Source organism: Amphiura filiformis, chromosome 17 (genome assembly GCF_039555335.1).
Source record: "Amphiura filiformis chromosome 17, Afil_fr2py, whole genome shotgun sequence".
Classification (NCBI taxonomy): Eukaryota; Metazoa; Echinodermata; class Ophiuroidea; order Amphilepidida; family Amphiuridae; genus Amphiura; species Amphiura filiformis.
This window is the reverse complement of record NC_092644.1, coordinates 41,859,176-41,884,077: the sequence shown is the minus strand read 5'-3', so window position 1 is coordinate 41,884,077 and position 24,902 is coordinate 41,859,176. Positions and strand designations below refer to the sequence as shown.

Below are 24,902 nucleotides of genomic sequence, written 5' to 3'. Positions count from 1 at the left end.
TTTTAATTGAAGGGTCAGTCTTTAAGATGTTAACTAATAGAGTGTTGTACATATCAAGGCATTCATTTACAAGACATTTTGACAAGTCATTTGTAGCACAATGGATAATGACTAAGTCCGGGTGTTCCTCTTCAATGATAGGGGCAGCTAGTTTTTTCCATAGTCCAAGCTTACTACCTGGGATGCAACGGTTGACGATCAGGCATTTTGATGTCATTCTACGGCCTACAAGAAGTTTTGGGATGGAGTCTCCAATTATCAGTATTTTCCTTCTGGGCGTTTGTTTGGCGTGGCTGAAGCTGTTGCTTGCGGTGGTTCATGAGTTGGTTCAGCAGGGGTAGCAGATGGGGTGGGAGGTGGGGAAAGTAGTATTGGCTTTGGTACAGGTCTGGGTTTCCTGATTGGAGAGCTGCGGCTGCTTACAATTGTTGGGATATTCCTGGGTATAGAGCAGTCCTCAACTTGGAGAGCACTAAAACGGTTGCTGGTAGGAATAGTAGGAACTGGTTCACATGTAGATGTCATTGGGGTGGGGGGTTTGGGATTAACAATTGGTACACTAGTGGAAGGCTGTTGTTGAAGTGAAGTTTCTGCTGCTGGCTTTGGTGCTACTTTTGGTGTTTCATCACACTGGGTGGACACACATATGGTGGTGAGATCACATTGGGTTGATGATGAAGTATATGACCGATGATCATGCTGCAGCATATGCGATGTTTGAGTTCCGGTTGATACAAATTTAAGCACGCTTGGAGACTAATAAGTTGGCTGTTTCATTTAACCCTGAAAATACTTTACTCTGTATCCACCGCAGTGGGTTTTCTCTTAAGTTAAGTGTTTGTAAAGAGGTACACTTTGATAGCATTGGAATTTGATCCAAGTTATTTTCAGAAAGATTTAGATACCTTACATTAGTCAGGCTGTGAAAAATGTATGCTGGAAGATAATGGAGCTGGTTGTGATCAAGTCTCAACTCAGTTAGATTGGTTTGGTTTTGAAATGTATCTGAATGGAGAAAGGAGAGCTTGTTATAGGATATCTTCAGGTTGCGTAGGTTCATCATTGGTCCAAAAGCATCAAGTCCAATCTCATGTAATGTATTGTTGGACAGGGATAACTCCTCTAGATTTGTCAATCCTTTGAATGTACCAGGCTTTATCTCTGGTAATGCATTGTTATACAGGGGTAACTCATTCAGACTTGTCAATCCTTCAAATGTACCAGGCTGTATCTCTTGTAATGCATTGTTGTGCAGGTGTAACTCGAACAAACTTGTCAATCCTTCAAACGCACCAGGCTGTATCACTTGTAATGCATTGTTATACAGGTATAACCTCTCCAGACTTGTCAATCCTTCAAATGTACCAAGCTGTATCTCTTGTAATGCATTGTTATACAGTTCTAACCAACGCAGACTTGTCAATCCTTCAAAGGCACCAGGCTGTATCTCTTGTAATGCATTGTTATACAGGTATAACCTCTCCAGACTTGTCAATCCTTCAAACGCACCAGGTTGTATCTCTTGTAATGCATTGTTATACAGGGATAACCAGTACAGACTTGTCAATCCTTCAAACGTGCCAGGCTGTATATCACGCGCGATATCATCCAGATACAAACGCCATAACTTGTCACCAAACCTTGCAAACGACATTGGTTGAATTCTGTGTAAAGTACTACCAGTCCAGTAGAGACAACTTATATCATATTGTGGATACAAAACTGGAATTGTGTTCACATTTCCATCTGTGCAATTACTAATTATGGTAACGTTATCCAAGGTACAGGTACAATTGGATGAGCATTCCATATGACAGCGTATTTCCGAGCTGTATGGTTGAGTACACTTGACTATCTTCTTGTTGTTATCCTGTCCATTGACAGACACCTGTTTACTACATGCAAAGAAAATCAAGTATAACATCAATGTTACTCCTGTATAGCATAGGAGTATACAAGGAACTCTGCAATAAGCCAGTCTAGCCATGGTGATGTTGTCAGCTCAGTTTCTCAGCACAAAATGATCACTTTATCCAGATTAAGCTTTTTGTGTTAAGAGAGTTGGTGTAATATTTCATTGTAGCCAATAAAGTAATTGATAATATGCAACACAATCTCATCTAATGAGACCAAAGTCGGCAATAATGAAGTTCAGATATAGGCAAAAATAAGGTTTGAAAAAGCAAGACAAAACATAAGAAAATGGATATACAAAAAGTTCATAACTTTAAAATCAAGTATACCAGGGACTGAGGATTTTCATCATTAGTAAGTGTAGGTACTGAGCAAGTTAATAATGGTTTTAACCCCATTTTAAAAATCTCTGACTTTGGTGTGAGTGGAACATTTGTTTCACATATGATGCATGTGTTGCGCACTGCGCATGTCCTTAGTGGTACCATCGGTGATTCACTATATCAGAACATCTAAAAATCATCAAAATCATTTCATTTTCATAGGTGTGCCAACACTCAGCAAATGATGCATCTGAAAGTGACTATAGACCCTCCAGGTAATAAAGGTCAAAGTTGAAATTATTTGTTAATGTTGGAGGAGTGTTTCCTTCAGTTTTGCATAGTCCAAAAAGTGTTTAAAAAATACACAATTATAATTTTATAGGATTATCCTTCACTTTCTCTTCAAATTTCAAAGACTTGGTTGGTTGTAAATAATTGAAATTTGTGAAGCCGTCACTACAGCCTTCCTGTGGGTCCTCTCTCTTTCTCACCATACATTTTGTTACTATCTCTTAATCATCAGGTAACCAAATGGAACTGGTAATTAGAAGCGAAACCTGGGGTTTGAGTTCTGAATTTACATTGTTGATCGGTGTTAAATACCCTTTTGGGTTGAATAGTTTGGGTTATAGGATTTGAATATTAATTATTACCTGTGTGTGCGTTTACAATGTATACTGGGGAAAGGTTGATTTAAAATTCGATAGATTGAGCCTATATTTATTGGTCGAGCTACGAGTTATAAAATATTGCACGAGATGTAGTCGAGTCCAATATATTAAAACTCATATAGCGAGACCAATAAATATTGGGCGTAAAGCATCCAATTTTGCCATTAATATGTTTTGGATCCAGTATTTTCACACATTTGGATTAATCAAACATAATAATGAGGGATACCGGTTAATGTGCTCAGTGGAAAGAGATTGGGTTCAGAGTAAAGAGATTGGTTCAGAGTGGTGCGGTGTGGAAACCCAGCAACTGTGATCTACCTCATGAGATAGACCATGCAGTGTGACACCTGGTATTTCTGCCAGTAGAAACACTATGGTTACAATGTATAATGGTTGCTGGTTAAAGCAGCCTGGGGTTCAGGAAAACATTTTCATAACCACAACACTTTTTTAAGCATGCTGGTGAATGAGATTGTGGTTTATACCAACTATTGTGTAAAAATACTGAGTACTCAGTATAAACATGCATAATGAAAAGTTAACCAGGTGAATTCCAATATTGAAAAAACATAATGCTGTGGTGGAGGTTGCCAATAGAACACCCTCTTTAAGTAAAGGCTTGCTCTTCGTTGTCAAACAACCCTGGTTTAGTGAAATTTTGATTTGATTTATTATGTTTTTCCAAAGGTAATTGATTACCAGTGTAAATCTATCATGTTACCTCCTTTGGACCCTTATTTTGTTTCTGACCAAAAATAAATCAAATTACCTGTCACTTTTCGTCCGTGGTAAGCCAGCCTTTGATATTCATTGCTGATCATAAGGCTGGACAAAAAATATTTATGTGTTTCCGGTCACCTAACCATGTCCTACTCAAATCTCCCGAACCCAAAATATTTTTCAGTGTTGGGGTAATGTTCCAATTTGGTTAGCAGACATAAATATAACCCAGACTCAGAACATTTTAAGCTTCTATAACAAGTAAAACTTGCTAGTTCTGTTAAATATGTATGACCTCTGGCCAGAGTTTGCCAGCTCGAATCCCAAATCAGCTAAATTTTCTTTGCTCCCCTTCTTCATTTAGTATTATTTCCTGGCCAATTTCTCTCTATATATATTTGTTTACTATAAGTAATTAGAAGCTGCATCTTCACTGATCCTCTATACTGTTGCTTCTCAGGTTGTATCGTAATCTGGGCATGACCAGGGCTCGAAAAAATGTTAATTTCCGGGAAGCAAGCTAAACTTCCCAAAATTTTTAGCATGTTTTTATATACAAAAAAGATACAGTTTCCCCCCAAATACCAGAATTTCCCTCCTAACACAAAATTTTCCTGGGAATGAGCTTCCTAAATTCCCCACTTTTTCGAGCCATGGGCATGACCCCGGCCACACAGCAGCATGTTTTCATGCCTCTGACCAGCGCCCAAGCAAAGATATTGGTAATTGGGATCACTGTTTGTCAAAGGACTGGAAAGCTCAGATGGCAGAGCGCTGGTCTCGCAAACCAGAGGTTGCTGATTCAAACCCCGCTTTAGACAAATTTTCTTTGATCCCCTTCTCCATTTAATATTATTTACCTGGTCAGTTTGTCTGTTTCTATATTATTTACTTTAAATAAGTACCTTATTTAAAAGCTGCATTTTCACTGACCCTCCCCCCTTTCTCATAATTTGTGGGAATTATTTTGGTAAAAAGGGTGTTTACATCTGGTTTTATGTGAGGGTGCTATCACTTCAGTTTTCAATCAGTTTTAGTATAAAAAAAACAGCATTTTGTTTTTCTTACAATTTGCACAATATGTGCTTCAAACATAGGGGTATGTCATGCAGTAGGTCACTAATAAGACCTTGTCCTAAAAAACAAACTTTTTAAATTTAACAGTCAAATGGTATTTGGTGTTAGCTGAAATATTAAAATATTTCATAGTTTTTACAGGAACATAAAACATGTAGGGTTCAGATGCAAAAACCAATAAAAGACATTTTCAAACTTTTTGAGTTACTCCCACCAACATCTGCCCTATAATGCTAGCTTTAAGTTGACACACTACTTTCAAAATGCCAATGTAAGTATTTGAATCCATGATCAAAAGTAGCAGTAGCATATATATTTTCTTATTATTTTCTTTATATTTGTCCAGTTATATTTGCCTGTATCTCAAATTTAGAAAAATGGATAATCACCATGATTGTAAATTTTCCTATTTCTAATCCAATAAAATAGTACTTACTGTGGACGTTTTGAAGTCTAGCAGACTCCTTTCTCAACACTATTGTTGTTGTGACGATCTTCTGTTTACCGCAGATGATACTGGTTGCTCAGCAACACGGTTGCCAGTTCGTTTGCAAGAAGATCGTCAAATGTGTGACTAAGATTGTATTGCTGTAAACAGAAGATCATCACAACAACAAAAGTGTTGAGAAAGGAGTCTACTAGACCAGGTGAATTCCAATATTGAAAAAACATGATGCTGTGGTGGAGGTTGCCAATAGAACACCCTCTTTAAGGAAAGGCTTGCTCTTCATTGTCAAACAACCCTGGTTTAGCGAAATTTTGATTTGATTTATTATGTTTTTCCAAAGGTAATTGATTACCAGTGTAAATCTATCATGTTACCTCCTTTGGACCCTTATTCTGTTTCTGACCTAAAATAAATCAAATTACCTGTCACTTTTCGTCTGTGGTAAGCCAGCCTTTGATATTCATTGCTGATCATAAGGCTGGACAAAAAATATTTATGTGTTTCCGGTCACCTAACCATGTCCTACTCAAATCTCCCGAACCCAAAATATTTTTCAGTGTTGGGGTAATGTTCCAATTTGGTTAGCAGACATAAATATAACCCAGACTCAGAACATTTTAAGCTTCTATAACAAGTAAAACTTGCTAGTTCTGTTAAATATGTATGACCTCTGGCCAGAGCACTGGTCTTGCAAACCAGAGTTTGCCAGCTCGAATCCCAAATCAGCTAAATTTTCTTTGCTCCCCTTCTTCATTTAGTATTATTTCCTGGCCAATTTCTCTCTATATATATATTGTTTACTATAAGTAATTAGAAGCTGCATCTTCACTGATCCTCTATACTGTTGCTTCTCAGGTTGTATCGTAATCTGGGCATGACCAGGGCTCGAAAAAATGTTAATTTCCCGGGAAGCAAGCTAAACTTCCCAAAATTTTTAGCATGTTTTTATATACAAAAAAGATACAGTTTCCCCCCAAATACCAGAATTTCCCTCCAAACACACAAATTTCCTGCGAATGAGATTCCTAAATTCCCCACTTTTTTGAGCCATGGGCATGACCCCCGGCCACACAACAGCATGTTTTCATGCCTCTGACCAGTGCCCGAGCAAAGATATTGGTAATTGGGATCACTGTTTGTCAAAGGACTGGAAAGCTCAGATGGCAGAGCGCTGGTCTCGCAAACCAGAGGTTGCTGATTCAAACCCCGCTTTAGCCAAATTTTCATTGATCCCCTTCTCCATTTAATATTATTTATCTGGTCAGTTTGTCTGTTTCTATATTATTTACTTTAAATAAGTACCTTATTTAAAAGCTGCATCTTCACTGACCCCCCCCTTTCTCATAATTTGTGGGAATTATTTTGGTAAAAGGGTGTTTACATCTGGTTTTATGTGAGGGTGCTATCACTTCAGTTTTCAATCAGTTTTAGTATAAAAAAAACAGCATTTTGTTTTTCTTACAATTTGCACAATATGTGCTTCAAACATAGGGGTATGTCATGCAGTAGGTCATTAATAAGACCTTGTCCTAAAAACAAACTTTTTAAATTTAACAGTCAAATGGTATTTGGTGTTAGCTGAAATATTAAAATATTTCATAGTTTTTACAGGAACATAAAACATGTAGGGTTCAGATGCAAAAACCAATAAAAGACATTTTCAAACTTTTTGAGTTACTCCCACCAACATCTGCCCTATAATGCTAGCTTTAAGTTGACACACTACTTTCAAAATGCCAATGTAAGTATTTGAATCCATGATCAAAAGTAGCAGTAGCATATATATTTTCTTATTATTTTCTTTATATTTGTCCAGTTATATTTGCCTGTATCTCAAATTTAGAAAAATGGATAATCACCATGATTGTAAATTTTCCTATTTCTAATCCAATAAAGTAGTACTTACTGTGGACGTTTTGAAGTCTAGCAGACACCTTTCTCAACACTATTGTTGTTGTGACGATCTTCTGTTTACTGCAGATGATACTGGTTGCTCAGCAACACGGTTGCCAGTTCGTTTGCAAGAAGATCGTCAAATGTGTGACTAAGATTGTATTGCTGTAAACAGAAGATCATCACAACAACAAAAGTGTTGAGAAAGGAGTCTACTTCAATATGTCTACAGTGAGTACTACTTAACTCCTTTATTGGATTAGAAATAGGAAAATCTACAATTAGGCAAAAAAAAAAATTGTTTGTTTGTCCATAGAGGCTTATGAAACAGTTGGGTCGGTAGGTCGGATTTAAAAAAAAAATTTTTTTTACAGATATTGCACTTGAAACTGACAATTTGAAGACTGGTAAATAAGTCAAAATACACAACACTTTACTGGTTTAACTCTTGAGATGGTTCTGCATGTTATATTGTTCATTTTCTTTACATTTTCTTTCTTTAAATTTATACTAACCACTGTTTTACTAGCACATTCAACGCAAATTAAAAATAAAAATAAAAAAGACACGGTTGGGAGTCGGGACCAGAGTACAGGGTCGGTCGGACGTGGACAAACAAACAATTTTTTTTTGGCCTTATGTTTCAACAACAATCCTGATGAAAATGTTCAGTAATGCTCCAGTTTTTGCATTTGAACTTTTTCAAAATTTTTCATTATTCTGTACAATTCTGATGTTGTTTTCTGTTATTTTTCTTAGCGATTGGACCAGTTGAATCTGACCCAGAGTACAAGTTGATAGTACAGGCTAATAACCTTAGTGTGGAAATTGACAATGAAATAAGTAAGTATGCATCTTGTTATCTACATTAATTATGAAACTTGTTTCAGTCTTAATTCTCTTCACGCAGGTGTCGACTGCAGACGACAAGTTTTTAAAAAATTCAAAAATTCAAAAATTTCAGAAATGTAAATTTTCATGCCCATATTTAGAATCAGCATGAAAAATGCATTAAAATGAGTACAAACAAGCCTAGTATTGATTCAGTAGTTCTTAAGATAGCTCTTGATATTTTGAAAAATGTTTCAAAACTTGAACTTTTTCCATTGAAGCGCATGACTAGCACGCAAAGCATTAAGGTCTGTTCATACTACGCCGCAATTGCTTTGCGATGCGGTGCGTTGCCACACTGCATCATACTGCAAAATACTGCATTGCGGTATTGCAGTAAAGTTAAATACATTTTAACTTGGAAATGTGACGAGTTGCGTTGAGTTGCGGCAAAAAGTAACTATTGGCAATGCTCCGCAAAATGGAAGGTGGATGACCTGTTTGACAGCCCCATTCCCCATTTTACTCCATCAATATGGAGGTATCGGTATAAAGCTCACATTCTCATAACCTTTGGTGGAATTTTGGATCCAAGAAATGTTAGGAAAGTGGTAACCTCAAAAGAAAGAATATTGCCTAATGGGCTATTCCAGTTGAAATCCTTACACCCCTATGGAAGACATGACCTTAATCTTCCACACAGGGGGTGCAGATTTCAGGCAACCCCATTTAAAATTCACAGTCCTTGTGTGGGAGATTAAGATCATGTTTTCCATAGGAGGTGTATGGATTTCAACTGGAATAGCCAAATGGTTAGGGTACTTGCCTTTGGTGCATCAAGTCCTGGGTTCAATTCCTGGCAGTGGTGATTTGCTGGGATATTGGATTGGGGAAAAAAGTCTGAAATTAATTGGCAACATCTGTAGATTACATTCAACTTCCACTATCCCCCATGGTTCATTGAATGAATCACGAAAGTACTCCACGTTAAGCTGTCTTCTGTGTACGTAAGAGCCATTCCTACACATGTATCTCACAGTCAGTTCCAAAAAGAGTAGAGTGTTTCCAACCCATCCCGCTGTTCAAATGGTCCCTAACAGAAATAAGAGAGGCTTTCTTGGGTTGTCAAACCCGATCGAACAAATAAAAAAAAAATCATCCCCTTTTGTGGTACACTACCTTTACTACTCTATGAGTCGCTATGATATTTACTTATTTGCTTTTATTACAAACAACTGGAGCATTTTAACTCAAAACTTGCAATCACAATGTTTTGGTGATAGGTTTCATGTAAGGCCATAGAAACAAATAATTATTATCTTTTAATCGACCATTGATCCTTATTATTTATAAAATCAATTAATTGATTGTTGTTAATTGTGATTATATATGAATCTCTGCATGTAATGATAATTAATCAATACAAATTTACCAGTAATTATGATTAATTAGTTGATAGTTCATTAATTACAAGCAATGAAGCAGCATCAACGGTCGATCCAAAGATTGCACAAATTTGGTTCTGCTACCTAATGTACAAACTGCTGTATAGAAAAAAACTTTAAAAAATGGACAAGCCACCTTTAATATCATATTTTTATCTTCTTCATTATAGGGGAACAAATTCCATGCTGTGTACAAAACTTAGAAATATGTTTTTGAAAGATGATTATGAAATGTGTATTTTGTGAAGTATATTCCACAGTTTCAATGGGCTATTCCAGTTGAAATCCACACTACCCCTGTGGAAGATTTGAATGTAATTGGTCAGGGGTAATCATTTTGAAACCCATACTCCCTCTGTATTATGGCTTTACCTATATCTTCCACAACTGGAGTGAGTATTTCAAATGGAAGAAGTTACCCAATTTGTCTATTCTAATCAAAACTCATACTCCCTTTGTGGAAGAATTTACAGCTACATGCGTAGTGTGGATTTTAAATGGACGAGCCCAATTTCATGTGTTTATAACATGATGTTATGTTCCAATTTCAGATATCATCCATAAATTTGTTCGAGACAACTATGCCAAAAGATTTCCAGAGCTGGAGTCCTTGGTACCCACAGCATTTGAATATCTTAAAACAGTCAAAGTAAGTAGAAAGCAAAAAAGTAGGTAATCAGAGTCCAATGGATGAGGATACAAAACACATCAAGGATGAATAAATGATACAAGAGGATATCTGGAATGTGCAAACAATTGAAAAGAAAAAGCGAGTTATACCAAATTTTTGTGAAGAATAACGGTATCGACTCATCATCGGAGTACAATACACCTCAGTAGGCAAACAGTGTCATCTTACCATTCTTACACTGACTGCCAACTTTAGGCCTACAGGTTATGTTCATCCTGTCAAAATATTTCATTCCTATGCAAAGAGTTCTTGGTAAGAACTCATTTTCTGTCATTGCCTTCTGCTTTTGAAATCTGTATGCCCCGATGTAACCATCCATCTCAAACCGCTCGTAAAGTCGGCAAATTGTATTTCGAGTTACAGTCCAAAATGTGCATAAAGCTTGTATTCATATGTATCTAATGCTTGTCCTACATGTTTCTCATTTTAGTTTCAGTCTAACGCCAATCTTTAATCCTATTGTTGAAGAGGATATTTAACTTATACTTATGTATAGAGTTAGTAAATAACTCTAGTCTTTGTTTGCTTTGACCAAATCCTGTTCAAGTGGTGGGTTAACTAATAATCAACAATGAGGAGACATTTCTGAACCTCGTTGACTTGGGGATGATTTGAAGTGACCGCCAATATGACAATTTGATATGTAATACCAGCGATGTGGAAAAATAGAAATAATTTAGCACCAAAATAATGTACCCTTTTACTGAAGGAGCAAAGTTTAACAAGCCATAACTCCGCTTCTGGATATTTTTTTGAAGTCAAATGATATATCATTGTAAAGCTTATGATATATATTTTCTAGACACGGAAGAAAACAAAATTGACCAGGGGCCGACTTTACGAGCGTTTCGATGTGGACGGTCACATATGGAAGACATGACCTTAATCTTCCACACACAGGGGGTGTAGATTTCAAATAGAGTCACCCTTTCAGGTAACTGCATTTGAAATTCTCACTCCCCTGTGTGAAAGATTAAGGTCATGTCTTCTATAGGGGTGTATGGAATGGATTTCAACTGGAATAGCTTTAGTTGTGTTGACATGGCAGTCAGTAAAATCAGCAATCTGCCAACAATAAGATATGGTGGTTCTCTTGTGCTTTGTAGGTCATGACAAATGCGGTTTAGGTTGACGAAGTTACCTGTGACTTAGATGGGCCTTGATGGTCTCTAGCATTGATGCAAGTGTATAATCTCCTTTTGTAGTCTATTTCACTGTCGTACAGTTCTTGGGAAGAACACAGCCTTTCGCATCTGAAATGCCCTCCCTACTCATATTTTGTAAATTTCATATGGTCAGAAACTCAGTCAGTATCTCAGATTAAGATTTTTAATAGCATAATCTTATTTTAATTGATGTTATATTCTTTTAAAACAGGAACTTGGTAATGAACTAGAAAAACTAAGAACAATGAACGTCTGCAAGAGATCTTGACTAATGCAGTCATCATGGTGGTGAGCGTGTCTGCATCGACCACACAAGGAACAGAGCTTAGTGAAAATGAGCTGGCCATAGTATTTGAAGCCTGTGATATGGTCAGTATTTCATGTACATTGAAAGTTTTTTTGAACTGGGGAAGTGGGGGGGGGGGGAGACTGAACATTCATTTTCATTTTGGTAGGGGTGCGTAGTACAGAGCACCAAACTTTAAGAACTGAGAATGATTTGGCGGTAAAATAGGGGCTTTTGAACTGAAATTTCAAGATATTTTTTTTGGTGTCTAGCAAACTAAAATTAAATTTAAAAAAAAACGTTATAGGTTGTGTAGCTAAATAATTCCACATTTTAACTGAACAGATACAATTTTGGGAGTTTTATTCAATGTGGAGCTCAAGAACTGCAGCATGATCCCAAACTGGAGGTCAATGCAACTGCCGGAGAATTTGAAAATGGGATCTTGACTGCCACACATACCTGCACCACCTTTAAATGCAGGCATAAGAATTTTCAGGTTTAAAACTGAATTCAGTTTTTTTAGTCAAAATTTACGCAATTTGATTTAATTTGATTTAATTTGCCCAATTTCACACACATTTTCATTTTTTTTAGGAAAGTGCATGAGATCAAGTACTGATGCTTACAATGTATCTGTTAGTCTAGGACATATCAGGAAATAGAGGTTTACACATTGTACACTGGAACATGGAAACATTCAAACATTACACTAGTCATTTAGCTTCCTCAAGACAGTAGCGTCTGTATGTGATACACATGAAATCAAAGGCGGTGTATCTGTAGCATACGATGCGTCACAAAGTGATTGCGCCCTACGGATACACCGCCTTTTAGCGGGTGTTTATCACATGCGAACGCTACTGTCTTGAGGACCCAAATGGACTATAATAGCTCACAAGATCAAGATAACGATGCTTTAGATTTTAAATAGCTGCAAAAATCCTTTTTTAATTCTTTTTTTTTTTTTCTTATTTTACAGGCTTTTGATTTAAATGATGCCAAAGCTAATATCTTTTCCTATGTAGAATCTCGGATGTCATTCATTGCACCAAATCTCTCTATTATTGTTGGAGCATCAACTGCAGCTAAAATAATGGGTAAGTAAGGGCACTAACTATATTGGGTGTAAACGAACAGTTGGTTTCATTGTAATGGAATATTCCATGTAAAATCCACATACCCATACTTGCCAACTGTCCCAATTTTACCCGAGATTGTCCGCTTTTCTGTGTCCCAAAACACTGAAAAAAGGCATTGTCCTCTTTTCCGTTTTTTTTTTTAATTTTCCAAAAATAGTTTTTGCCAAAAAAGTTATGGCCCTTAATTACTTGTTATTCAAGGTTGGAATCCAGAGAAATACTGCTACTAAAAAAATGCTTTTTTTCTTCAAATTGGATAAAAATGTACATTTCAATTACTTTTGCTTCTATTGAACAGCTAGCAATGCATACAAATTCAATGTGTCCCTGGCTGTTCAATAGAAGCGAAAGTAATCAAAATGTACAGCTTCATCCAACTTTGAAAAAAAAAAGAACAATTTTTTTATTTTAAACCAGATGCACTCCATTCATCATGTTCATTCCCTATGGAAGTTTGATGGCAGAGTGTGACCACGAGACATGAGCTTAAGGGATATGTGACGTCAGTCCCAATCCACAAAATGATGATATTCCCTTTCTTTCAAATAACTATATAAGAAATGCAGCCTTTCTTAAAGGGATCTAGAATGAGCATTTATGGCGTTTCGACAGTATTTTTTGTGGGACATTTGAGCACATCAGACATATCGAATTGCATTCTGAATACGAAGAATGTCCTTCTGATATCAAATAATTTTGATTTTTTGAAATTCGCAATGTAATACACATTTATTGGCAAATCATTAAAAATTGATATTTTTGATAATTAACAGTACTTGAAGTAAACTTTATAAATCTGATGATTTATACTGAAAGTGTATGTAGGTGGGATGAAAAGCTGATAATGATCAATTGAAAATTTTGACCTTTTGTATTGAAGATATGGATTTTTTTTCCTAAAACACCAAAATAAAATAGGTCTTTTGGGGGAAAAAATCCATATCTTCAATATAAAAGGTCAAAATTTTCAATTGATTGTCGGCTTTTCCTCCCAGCTACATACACTTTAAGAATATATTCATTAGATTTATATAATCTATTTCGAGGACTGTTATATATCAAAAATTTGAAAAATATCAAATTTTAATAATTTGTCATTAGTGTAATTTGTATTATATCGTGAATTTCAAAAAATGAAAATTATTTGACATCAGAAAGACATGCTTCGTATTCAGAATGCAATTCAATACGTCTCAGGTGCTCTCATGTCCCACAAAAAATACTGTCGAAACGCCATAAATGCTCATTCTAGATCCCTTTAAGAAAGGCTGCATTTCTTATATAGTTATTTGAAAGAAAGGGAATATCATCATTTTGTGGATTGGGACTGACGTCGCATATAGGTCCTTAATAGCTTTAATAGCTGACATATATATTCAGGAAGTAAATTGTAAGTGACTTTGTGCATATACTTAACAAATAGGCCTACATCTTTCTATACTTATACAGGTGCAGCCGGTGGACTGACAAATTTAACCAAAATGCCATCGTGTAACATCTTAGTCCTGGGAGCCCAACGCAAGACGTTATCAGGCTTCTCAAGCATCGCCACCAATCCTCACACAGGCTATATCTTCTATTCTGATTTGGTTCAAGGAACTAACCCGGTAAGATGTGTTTGACATTTTGAACTGTAAAATTACTATAAAACAAGTTATTACACTAGGTTCCAGAGAAATACGGCAGTCTTCTACACTGATGACACCAGCGCTCTGTTAATGAGCGACATGAGCTTTGTGTTCCCTCCAGGAGTGCCGCTCTGCGCCGACCAGCGCTTTGACGTGTAATCAGCTATCAGATTATTGGTTTGTCGTTATGATTGTCAGGTGATTGAATCAGCCAATCTGAACCCCACTTCTGTGTTTATGCTGTGCATGCTCTCAAAATATGAACAAATGCCGTTTTCTGTGCCAGACACTGTAATTAACATTACTATACAACTCCAATTGAAACAATTACTATTTGGGACGTTTCTAAGAGCTGAGGTCTGCATGAGCTTGTGATAGTTGACACTAATTTTCTGTTGGTATTGATCATCTGGCCGATGAAAAGAGCAGACCTTAGCTCTTGAAACATCCCATGAAAGTGTTTCAAGTGGAATTGTGTAGAATAAATGTTTATTTAATTAATGGAATACTACAGTCCTGATGAACTTAATCAAGAATAAAACATATTATGTTTATCAGTTCACAGTTGGCAATTTATTTTTCTTCAAATACGCTGTCTAATGTACTAGAAATGCTTTTCAATGTCAGAAAAGTGTTTTGATAGATTTTTAAAATATTTTGATTATCATTTTGATTCATTTTTCATAAATTTCTTTGTCTTTTTTTCATCAGGATTTGAGAAAAAAGGCAGCCAGACTTGTGTCGGCAAAATGTACATTAGCAGCACGAGTAGATGGTTTTCATGAGAGTCCTACAGGGGAAATAGGAGAGAATCTCAGGGAAGAAATAGAGAGAAAACTAGGCAAATTACAAGAACCACCACCTCCCAAACAAGCCAAACCGTTACCAGCGCCAGTGGATTTGCCGAAAAAGAAGAGGGGTGGACGAAGGTAGTATTTGATCTTGTTTTCATCATTTTTGTTTCATGAATTTTTAAAACAAAGACTTTTAGCCAAGTTCTGACAGAAACTTAAGGTGGTACATTGTACTACACCTCCTGATAAATGTTGTGACTTAATTTTGCATTTTTCTCAAAAAATAACTACACACTGGTAACAAAAGTTATGTATATTATAGGGGCATATGTTAAGAAATGAGGTACATTCTAGCGGTACCTCTTTTCTTATCATAAATAACGTACTGCTTGTCTTGAGTCACTGAAATTCCAGTTTAGTAACTGGATTCCTTGCCCCTATAATATACATACAAACTTTTGTTCCCAGTGTGTTATTATTTTTTGAGAAAAATGCAAAAATTTATCAAGGGGTGTAGTACCACTTTAATGATTGTTTGTTTTTTCTAATAATTTTAAAAAAATGGATCCAATCATTAATAAAGGTGGGAAACTCCTGCTAGTGGGTGGTTTTTAAAATAGCCACCACAATACCATTAAATGACATAGAATAGTTTACTCATGGGATATACAGACTGAAAATTGTGCTTTGAGTGCACTGAATAAGAATTTTGGGATCTAACCTCCAGGAAAATGCAGGGGAACAGGCTGTTTTCAAAATGGCTACCAAACTAACATTTTAGAGTCATAGAGTGGTCTACTGATGGGACATATTGACTAAATTGTGTACTTAAATATAATATGGCATACAACCACAGCAGCTGAAAGGAGTCCCATCGTGCATTGCAGTATATCTGCTTGCTCCATAGCAAATGTATACAAAATATTAAGAGCCGCTTAAATATTGAGAGCTATTAATAGATTCACAATACTCTATGGGTGATATTTTTTCAAACAAAAGTCTAAGCTTCCCTGATTTAGAAGTGTGGGATTTTGTGTACATTTTCTATGGCACAATCAGTTATATAATGGTACCGCAAAGCATAATGGGATACTCCCTTCAGCTGCTGTGGCATACGACATACTATTGCTATATTTTGATAAAAATTGTCTCAAATTGTTCCGTTTGGAGCAACCTTTTAATGAATAGTTTGCCATAGCTCAGGTGTTTTTTTACCTAGATAACATGATCCCAAATGTCAAGGTTAAGAGGATTCAATGGGCTTTGACTTTTTTGCCCTTGCCCAGTACGGGAATAAAAACGGAAAATAAAATAATTTCATTTAAGGCTGAACAGCGCATATTGCAAGTCAAGTAATTAAGCTAATGCCATTTTGAGGGACACAGGATGAAGCATCGTATTATATTACTTGTATAACACCAATTCAAAACAAGAGATTGTATGACACCAATTTCAAAACAAGAGATTGTAATCAACCCTGATAAAATGATAACATACAGATTATAAATCTCTCGTCTATTTTGTTGATCAACATCGTTGTCCATTAAAGTAAAATTGGTTGCAAGTCGCGTGAGGTGGCGATTACAATTTGATGGTTCAGATTTCAGTTGACTTTTTGAACCAACATATCGTAGATAGGGCCAAACAATTTGTGCAAAAGAAATTTCAAATTGCACATAAAAAAATGCGATTTGTGGTGGGAAAAAATATAGCAAAATATTAATAAACATATATAGCCGAATTTAGACTTACACATTTTACCTATCCTTTCATTCTTCATGAGTAAAATGGCAGAAAGTAAGTAGTAAAACCATATATTTTGCTGAAACTTACTTGCAATATGAATCATGCAGGGAAAAACTTAATTGCATAAACATATCAAATTGGTAGAGAAAGCGAATTTGCGAAAATGGTTGGGCCCTGGTAACAAGCAGATTGAAAAGTCATCAGTTTAAGTAGTTTCACCATATAAAGTTTTTAGCAAAGTTTCTGATGTTGGAATTAAAGGGATATTCTTATATGTTAATAAACGCTTATCACTTGTTGGGAGTGAAATTGTACAAAATAATGCACACGTACTGAGATGTTGATGCGTTTAATGCACAAGCCCCAAAAGGGGGAGTGCATTAGACACATCATGTCTCGGTACAAGTGCATTCACTCCCAACAAGTGATACACATTTATTAACTTATTTCATACACAACTAAAATCCTGCGATATTTGCTATTTTTATTACAAAATTGTCACTAAAAATGTTGTAAAATGCAAGCAAATATACATACATCCTCCCCCAAGAAAAAGGAATGTCTGAAAGTACTGCATGCATTACGCCCGTGCAATTATACAATATTTATGCACAGCTAGTAAGGTTTGCTCTGATTGCTTCTCCGTATCTAGGAGTGTATGAAAGCCATTTAAAGGTGTAACCAGCTTGGTTTAGGATATGGCTTTACGTAAAATGTCAAATATTGTCCCTTTTTCAGTGTAAATATATTTAATTAGCAAGCTCATACATGTGATCACTAAGCTCTGAAGCAAACAAACATATGCTGTATTTTAACAGGGAGATGAAAAAGCTGGGGAAGAAGTTTTGAATTTCTACTTATGAGGGGGGATAAATAAAATTGCCACCAAATTACCATTAAATTATATTTTAGAGTTGGAGAAGAATCGTCTAATGGGATATATATAAGTTTGTTCCTTTGAGAATTTGTGGTTCCATCTGAAGAAGATGTGTGGAACTTCTGCTAGACGGCATTTCTCAATATGGTTACCAAAATACATTAAATGATAATCTAATAAGCCTTACATTTTCTGCTTATGGGATACTTTGACTGAACTTTATACTTTTGAATTTGCTGAATAAAAATATTTAAGTCCAACTTTAGGGAAAACGTGGGGAACTTAGAGGGTGTTTTACAAAATGGCCACCAAATGACAAGCTGTAAATTAGTCCGTTTATGGGATATATTGACTGAACTTTGTACTTTTCAGGGAACTGAATTTTGGTTCAAAGTGGGGAAATCCAGCTAGAGTGAGGTTTTAAAAATGGCCACCAAAATACTATTAAATTATATTTTACAGCCCTAGGATATATATGCTAGTGGGATATATAGACTGAAGTTTGTACTTTTGACGGTGCTGAGTTGCGCTGCCTAAAATGCTTTGCTATTACCAAAATCTGACAATACAGGTCAACTCTATTACAGCCTTTAGGTTAGGGCCTAATGACCATGACCTATTTTGTGATGTTTCCTTGGTAATGTAACATCCTAGATGGAGTGAATTATTCCTTATTTGACTTGTTCTTACATGGTGGACAAATTGAGACCATTTTCTTTGAAATCTAAGCACTTTCAGTTTTTGACTCCTATGTGGCCAAAACAATTGACCACTCCCCCAAGTAAAACTCAAGAATAGTATGTGTGCAGATAGGTCAAACTATACTTTGTTTAGAGGTACTACACCTCGATAAATTTGTGTCTATTTTTGCGTTTTTCTCAAAAACTAATAATACAGTGGCAACAAAAGTTATGTATATTATAGGGGCAAGGAATCCAATTACTACACTGGAATTTCAGTGACCCGAGACAAGCGGTTCGTTATTTATGATAAGAAATAAGGTACCGCTAGGATGTACCTCAATTCCTATCATATATACTGAACCGCTTGTCTTGAGTCACTGAACTATCAGTGTAGTAATTGGATTCCTTGCCCCAATAATATACATAACTTTTGTTATCAGTGTGTTATTATTTTTGAGAAAAATGCAAAAATAGTCACAAATTTACCACAGGGGTGTAGTACCCCCTTAATGTTATGACCAGAGGAATACTTTGGGATGGTTTTTACCCAAAGTCTCACCCCTGTGCCACCATATAATGCTACTGAGTTATTTTGAAATAAACTAATTGCCATATTTTATTTCAGGGTGAGAAAGATGAAAGCCAAAATGGGCATGACAGACATGAGAAAAGCCGCAAATAGGATGACTTTTGCCGAGATAGAAGAGGATGCGTATCAAGAAGATCTTGGGTTTCTCTGGGTCAGGTTGGCAAGGCAGGCACAGGGAGAATACGAGGACCACAGGTGGACAACAAGACACAGGTTAAATTATCAAAGAGTTTACAGGTAAGCAAGGTTGTAGCAGAGACTGATTGGGTGTAAATTTCCAAGACCAAGAGAGTTTCTTCATTTAAATGAAATCTACATTCACAAAAAGCATTTTGGTTTGAATGAGAAGAAAGCAAAAAAAGATGAAAATGCAAAAAGAAAAACCACACACACATTAAGTACTACATGTAAAATTGTTACGAAAGACTGACATTTCAAACAAAATTTCAAATTATCTAGATATGACATTTGATACTTAAGCTGAATTTATGTTATTTATTGTTTTCAATACATTTCCAAAAATTAATGAGTAAAAGTAAATCACTTGGCAAAATAATCCATTTGGTAGACAATGATAGGATAAAGCATTCCACTGACAAGTGACATCACTCGGTAGTTGAACTTTTGTCAACACGCAAAAGCGACTTCGTTTTCGCAATTATCAATCGACCGGCTCGATGCTCTGAAAATAGAAGTAAACATGAAGTATATGTGACAATCACTTTTCTGCAGAAGTATAATAAACTCAGCTTTATTCTGAAAACTAATTGGTGCCCTTTATACTTGACATGTTTTGGTATACACCTATCCGACTTCGCCATTACTGCGGTGTCCCCGATGTAAAACTGCGGTGTCCCGAGGTCGGGGGTTCCATCCATTATTTATTGTGTGCTATACAGAATTGTACCCGGAATTGTACACAACAGTGATATTCAATACACAATCATGAGTATTGAATTACGAATTAAATCTCCCGCTCTGGTACATCTGTGTTGCCGTCAATAGAGGGCCAAATACAGTAAACGCTTCTCGGATTGGTGTATAGCAGAAATATACTTATGAGTAGGATGTGAAATCATGCATTATACCAATGACTTACTATGTATACTTTTATGTTGTTGATAAAACAGAGACAATTACAGAAGCAGCAACAACACGGTGGCAGATCAACAGTGCGTGGAAGAGAAACATCTGGTACAGCTTCCAGTGTGGCATTTACACCATTACAGGTCTGTATAACTAATTAACTAAACTAACCCACCCACCTCACACTCACACACCCACCCCCACACCAGTCCTGTACTACACCCCTGGCCAATTTTGTGCCTATTTTTGTATTTTTCTCAAATATTATAGCGCATTGGTGACAAGTAAGATATGTATATTATAGGGGCAAGGACTGCAACTACTGCACTGAAAATTCAGCAACTCAAGGCAAACAGTTATTGATCAAATATTGGTTTCCCTCATTTTTGACTGTAACTCCACAACTGTTGTCTGTGCTGAAATAACATATCCAGTGCAGTAGTTGTAGTCCTTGCCCCTATAATATACATATCTTACTTGTCACCAATGCGCCTAATTTTGAGAAAATGCAAAAATAGGCACCAAATTGGGCAGGGGTGTAGTACCCCCTTAATATCATTATCTTAACCACAAAAGGCCACAATTTCAATAGTGAAATGCCAGTGCTTGAGGTCCACGGTTACGCTGTTAACTACATAGGATCCACATTTGTCAGGGAAAACATGTAGGTGTGTGGGGGCGGGGTGTCTTTGTTTGTCTGTGCTTACAAAAGCACACACACCAGTAGCTTAGCCAGTTTTTCTGAGCAGGGGGTAAGGGGATGGATATTTTAAGGGGACAAGTTCGGTTTACATCAAAGTTGCATTGTGGATGTATAAATGCATAGTTAGCTCATTTGTGCACTCTTGATGTCAGAGGCAAAAAGTTGCAGTTACTCTGCAACTAACACAACTAAAACTCACTAAATCTCACCATTAAAAACCATGATATTAAATTGGGGACACTAAGTAGGCCTATTCATAGGGAATAAATGAGAAGTGAATATTTCATTCATTTTTTTCCTACAGGGGGAAGTAGAGGTAAAGGAATCCCACAGGGGCAGTTACCCCTCTTCCCCTCTCCTCTCATTTATTTCATTCCTGTTGACCCACCCTGTCATTAGATCTTGATTTTTAATTTATCAAGCTCTGTTTTTCAACCATTTTAATCGCTCCATTTGTTGCGTGGTCTTTCAGCGTCCAGCATGTCTAAGCTTACGTAAGTCTAAGAGGCGACTGGAATAATATAAATTGTTTTGAGGGAAAGAAAAAGGAGTATTCTTTGATTCGGGTTTAGAGAAAGCAGTTATACACTAAGCCAAAAAGAAACTTATAATTTTTCACAAGGTCATATCTTAAAATCCTCTCCATAAAAATGAACAAAAATTGCACACAGGATTACTTCAATACTCTACTCTAAACACTGGTCAGTAACCAAACAATTGTCCAACTGACACAACAGCAAAATGCACTGACATGCAACACCTTCCTGGACAACATTCACAGCGTAACAGATTTCTTTGGCTGGGTTCCAATTATTCGCCTGTACATTAACAAAAATTACACACAGGATTACTTCAATACTCTACTCTAAACACATGTCAGTAACCAAGCAGTTGTCCAACTGACACAACAGTAAAATGCACTGACACAGAACAGCTACTGGGATCACAGTCACAGGCGAATAATTGGAACCCAGCCAAAGAAATCTGTTGTGCTGTGAATGTGGTCCAGGAAGGTGTTGCATGTCAGTGCATTTTGCTGTTGTGTCAGTTGGACAACTGCATAGTTATTGACATGTGTTTAGAGTAGAGTATTGAGGCAATCCTGTGTGTAATTTTGGTTAATTTTGATAGACAAGATTTTAAGATATGACCTTGTGAAAAATTATAAGTTTCTTTTTTGGCTTAGTGTATATTAATAAGCTGAAGTGAACATATACACATATACTTATATACATTAATAATATTTATATATGAAGATAATATGGAAATCTCCATGATGTATTCCTTGCGTATTGACTCTGTTATTGCGCAAATTGGCTACTAAATGGATAATACCTCATCGATCATCTCTTCATAAACTCTCCTCTCCAAGCATAAACCCTGAGTTATCACACACCCATTGTGCAGAGCAAAGCCAGATGGCTGTGAGCAAAGATACATGTACTAAATCGAAATAAAACCATTCTATAAAATGTTGTTTACATATTGATATAAAAATATTGTTATTGCTATTGCTCTCTATACAGGGTCTGGAGATTGTCAATCCCAATGCTGCAGAGAAGAATGTTGCCGAGGCTAATGCAAGATACTTTTCAGCGACAACTGGCTTCCAGAAACTCTAATAATGAAAGCAGTTAACTAACTATTTGTAGACTCAGAGAACAAACAAACCAAAGGATTGATGAAGCCCTGTAAATGTAACTAGTTCATTATCAAACTGACCCTCCCTCCCCATCTAAGTAAATAAATAAAACATGTTTGTGATTTTAGATGTACCAGTAGTAAGGTACCTATGGTACTAGCTCACTTACAACTTATTCTGCTGCGACTGAGGTACATCATAATCATATCTCATCAACATCACATATTGTTGTATCTCAAAAGGTTGTCTTGTGTGATTTTTATTATCCTTGTTGAATTTCATAATTATTATTGTTTCAGTGTGGCTCCTTTCTTTTATGAATGGATTGTAGTAGTATGATCTGACCTCAAAATTGATATACCAAGTTATTTTTACAATGTATTTATATATCAAAATTAGATGATTATAAAAAAATCACTTAAGGCAGCCTTTTGAGATAAGACAGTATGTGAAGCAGACAACGATATGAGCAACATAATCCAACATCTTAAAACCCTTATGACCTCCCAAATAAAACTAGTTTCATTCATATGGCTTCTTGAACTTTTTGATGTGTTCCCTTAGGGACCGTTCACAAACACTTGTAAGGGGGGGGCCTGATGCAAAAGGGGGTCCCTGAATTTTTTTGACACTCCTAAGGGGGGGGGGGGCTGAAAAAAATGACCACAAATTTTCCTGGGAAAATTGAGTTTATATGCTTTTCTATGGGGTTGACCCATAATTTTCATGTCAAAAAGGGGGGCCCTGACATTTTTGAGATCTGTAAAGGGGGGGGGGGCCTTTTGCATCAGGCCCCCCCTTACAAGTGTTTGTGAACGGTCCCTTTTCTACCAATGAAAGACATTTGTGGAAGATAACATAAATATTACAACCAACATAGATGTAGATGGTTTGATATTATCAAATAGTTGTGTTACCTTCTAACAAGGACAGTTGGCTGTGATAGTGGATTCAGAAGTTTGCAGAAAAAAATACAATGCAAGGGACTAAAACTGCTAAAAGCTACAGTCAAGGAACAAAAAGTTGGTTCATCTTTTGGTCCTTTTAAATTATTTATATCCCTACAGCCCCACTAAGTCATGCCAGCAGCATACTCTGATCTCTTCGGAGTGTTGCACCATTTGTAGAACTTTATTTAATGCTTGCTTATTCCACCAATGGGCTATTCCAGTTGAATTCCATACACCCCATGGAAGAAATTGGATTACCTAAATGGGTGATTTAATTTGAAATCTACCATCCCTGTATGGCTTGTGTCTTCCATACTAAGGGGTGTATGGATTTCAACTGGAATAGCCCATTCCATTATGGGATTGCCAAAATGATGATGAAATCAGTGATATCATCGCATAATCTTATTGAATGAATTTATTGGGCTGTGACCAAAGGTATGTCTTCAAAACCCAACCTGGTTAACTGCTGGGCCCGTACAGAACCCCGGTGGGGTCACTCAACTTGCAATGCTGACCGCATGATCGTTACCAAAATCGCGGAATAAGGGGTCGTTTTTAGGGCTTGTCCGCAGACAAAATTGTCTGTGAAATTGGAAAAATTGGGGTGTTTTATCGCACAAATGTCAGTGAAATTGAAAAAAAAGGGGTTCTTATTATTTTCTCCCAATCCCGTGGATAGCTGGCCTTGTCCTTGAAATGTTGAAATAGGGTCAAAATTGCAAATGTGTCCTCGGAATCTAAAATATATGGGTGTTTCAGAGTACCATTTTGTCCTTGTTTTGGAGTAAAAAAGGGTGTAAAATTTCATGATTTGTCCTTGAAATCGACTGCGAAAGGGGGTAATTTGTACTTGTGGTAATGGTCCTACCCGTCCCCCCTGCCAGGGAGTGACCCCACCGGGTACAGAACCAGCAGATGAGCCTGGTTTGTATTGTTCAGAATAGAACGGAGTTAAGGTGGTAAATTTGATAAATTTGTCGCTATTTTTTGCATTTTTTCTCAAAAAATATAATACACTGGTAACAAAAGTTATGTATATTATAGGGCAAGGAATCCAGTTACTACACTGGAATTTCAGTGACTCAAGACAAGCGATACATTATTTATGATAAAAAGAGAGGTACCACTAGAATGTACCTCATTTCTTAACATATAATGAACCACTTGTTTGAGTCACTGAAATTTCAGTGAAGTAATTGGATTCCTTGCCCCTATAATATACATAACTTTTGTTACCAGTGTGTAGATATTTTTTGAGAAAAATGCAAAATTAGTCACAAAATTGATCAGTTGGTGTTATACCACCTTCAATCACTGGCTTTGCTAGGGCCAGCAGCAGTTGGAAATCATCCCTAAACAGAGTTTAGTATTGGATGGTAAAGTTACATACAGATTGTAAAAAAAACAACATCATTTTTTGGTCAGTTTTTATATTTGGAAGAATTTGTGCAAATTCAAATCAACTAAATGCCTTCCCTGGGCATGGGAAAATGACCTGGATGTGGGTTGATTTCACATGAATTTAAGCAAATTTGGACATTTTTATCCATAAAAATCAAGAGTTTGCTACCTATTTCCCCAGGGTTGGGGT

At 36.4% G+C, this 24,902-nt stretch overlaps 1 protein-coding gene across 1 annotated transcript in view; it reads left to right on the top strand.

Annotated features, from left to right (window-relative positions):
* LOC140137808 (U4/U6 small nuclear ribonucleoprotein Prp31-like) overlaps positions 1–22,964 on the top strand; it is a 99,603-nt gene extending 76,639 nt beyond the window's left edge. Inside the window, 11 exon segments of the mRNA XM_072159593.1 lie at positions 7,809–7,892; positions 9,877–9,974; positions 11,394–11,415; positions 11,418–11,551; positions 12,451–12,568; positions 14,060–14,217; positions 14,950–15,167; positions 18,964–19,070; positions 19,073–19,164; positions 20,058–20,156; positions 22,243–22,964. Coding sequence (XP_072015694.1) covers positions 7,809–7,892; positions 9,877–9,974; positions 11,394–11,415; positions 11,418–11,551; positions 12,451–12,568; positions 14,060–14,217; positions 14,950–15,167; positions 18,964–19,070; positions 19,073–19,164; positions 20,058–20,156; positions 22,243–22,338 — 1,226 coding nt within the window. The 3' untranslated portion in view covers positions 22,339–22,964.
* Positions 22,965–24,902: the final 1,938 nt, after the last annotated feature.